We start from the raw sequence: 2,248 nt of genomic DNA on the forward strand, positions 1-2,248 counted from the left end.
CAGGGCTTAAGCGATCCTCCTGCCTTAGCATCCTGAATGGGACTACAGGAGTCCACCACAGTGCCTGGCTATTTTTCTATTTTCAGTAGAGATGGGGTCTCGCTCTTGTTCAGATTGGTCTTGAACTACTGACCTCAAGTGATCTTCCTCCCTGGGCTTCCGAGAGTGCTTAGGGTTACAGATGTGAGCCACAGGCCCATCCTGAGGTTTTACTTATAATGTGAGTTTAACAGGGACAAACGAAGACTAGGCACCTACTGAATCTGGCCACCACCTTTGTTTAGATACAGCTACTGCTGCCTGGGGAGCACCTGTCTGAGTCCTCACATATAGGGCTCACAAAGTCACTGACTCAAAGTCCTCACCAAGGCCATGCCTTGGGAAAGATGAGCAGAAAGAATATCTACTGTTCCAATCTGATTTTATTGAAAAGGAAACATACAAAAATCATGTACAAAAAAAATTAACCAAACATGTACAGAAAATTCATTCCAGTATCTACAGTAGCGCATATACAGTATTTTACAGGCTGGGCCTTCCCTCCCCACTCCCAGACTCCTCCCTCTTCTGAGATTCCCCCCTCCCTGACTCCCCATCTTTCCCCCAGTGCTTTGCCCTGGGGACTAAGGCTGGGGCAGCTTCAGCCATAATCTCCCACCCCCCAAATGAATGCCAGTGGTCACACGTGCTGTCTCTAAACCTATGCAATGGGACTGATGGGGCAGAGGGTGGTCATGGGCAGAGCACAGGATTCACAGTCTGGGCCCCTCCTGGCCACCCCCAATGAAGGTGAGGCAGGCATGCCCACCACCCGCCAGCTGGCTCAGGGAAGATGGCGGGGTGCTGGGCTGGGGTAGCCGTCAGAACACCCCATTCTCTGTCTCCAGGAGGCTAGTGGTCACGTTTGGCTCATTTGCTCTTCACAGGCCCCCTCCCCAGGAGGAGGGGGCAAAGCACCAGGGGCCTGCAGCCAGGCCCGAAGTGAAGGAGCACTGGGAGGACACCCCCCAGTGTTACCCCTGCAGCTGGAATGGGCAGCCAGCACCAGCAGCCTTTCCTGAGATGGTGGTGGGCGGCAGAGGCAGGTGGCTCAGTCCCCACCCCTTCAGTCACCGCCGCCTTCAGATGTTGAGTCCTTCAGCCCTCCCCCTGGCTTCCTGCCAGGGACCCAGGAGTCCACATATCTGTCAGTGTACCCCAAGTTGGGCTAGGGCTGGAGTGGCTGTCTTGGCCTGCTGCCCCTGGAACAGGCAGGGCTGGTAGTCCAGTATGCTACATGGTGCAGAAAAAGTCCCCCACTCTAGCCAGGGTGTCAGGAGGTGGGAGGGTCCTGCCCCCCAAGTCTCCGACGTCCACCGGGTGGTTGCAGGCACCTAATTGGGCTCCATCTCAGGGGCTCTGTGGCCCCTGGGTAAGGGCAGGAGTCCCATGATGAGATTGTACAGGACTCTCCAGGGTGAGGGGCGGTGTCGCTGCTGCTCCTCTTGTCTCTAGGGAGAGAGGGAAGAGAACGTTAGAATGGGCTTATATGTAGTGACAGAATGTGGGCGGTCAGGTTGAAGGATAGTGAGAGACCAGGTTACACCCTCACCAAGTTAATCCCAGCTCTTCTGCCCACCTGGGCTATAGAGACCAGGGGGAGAGGGTGGAGACAGAAGGCTTTCAGGGCAGATCCCAGAACCAAGGAAGTACCCCACACACGTTAGTTATGATCACACCTAGCTGCTGCACAGATGGGAAAGCCACCCAACAGAGTTGCACCGGGGCTGAAAGATGGGTTTGGACTGCAACCTGTCCTGCCCTCCCTGAAAGGCTGGTGAGATGGGGAGAAAGGAGCAGGGAGCCCTTAGTCTCAGCAGTTCTGGAACCATCTATGGAAGGACGAGAACTGGGGATAGTTTGCGATCTGTGCTGAGGCTTTGCACAAGTATTTCCAGGCAGAGCTAGGGTCCATGTGACCTCAGGGAAACCTTGGCCCTTCATCTGTGGCAGGATGAAGGCTTGGGCTGGCCTCTAGGACTCTCTCAGCTCCAAAATGCTAAGAGGTGGGAACTAAGGAAGCCAGGTATGAAGAAAAAATCCCCAGCAGTGAAAAAGAAAAATGCTAAGAACTGTACGAATAGCTACAGTACTCTTCCACAGCTGACAATGAGTGTGAGCCAGTCCCTGTGCTAAACAGGGCCATCTCATCTTCAGGCCAGAGGGAAGGAGAACTTTGTTTTAGAAGAGGATAGCTAGGCTCGGCGCC

The 2,248-nt window shown here is 54.5% G+C and overlaps 1 protein-coding gene across 2 annotated transcripts in view; it reads right to left on the bottom strand.

Annotated features, from left to right (window-relative positions):
* Positions 1-405: 405 nt before the first annotated feature.
* Positions 406-2,248, bottom strand: part of BBC3 (BCL2 binding component 3) — a 9,956-nt gene continuing 8,113 nt past the window's right edge. For both annotated transcript variants that reach the window (XM_003799550.1, XM_012811169.1), the window contains exon 4: positions 406-1,490. In XM_003799550.1, the coding sequence (XP_003799598.1) occupies positions 1,374-1,490 (117 nt within the window). In that variant the 3' untranslated portion in view covers positions 406-1,373. The remainder of the gene's footprint in view (positions 1,491-2,248) is intronic.

This window comes from Otolemur garnettii, unplaced genomic scaffold (genome assembly GCF_000181295.1).
Source record: "Otolemur garnettii isolate 467f Iridium unplaced genomic scaffold, OtoGar3 scaffold00152, whole genome shotgun sequence".
In the NCBI taxonomy this organism is placed as follows: Eukaryota; Metazoa; Chordata; class Mammalia; order Primates; family Galagidae; genus Otolemur; species Otolemur garnettii.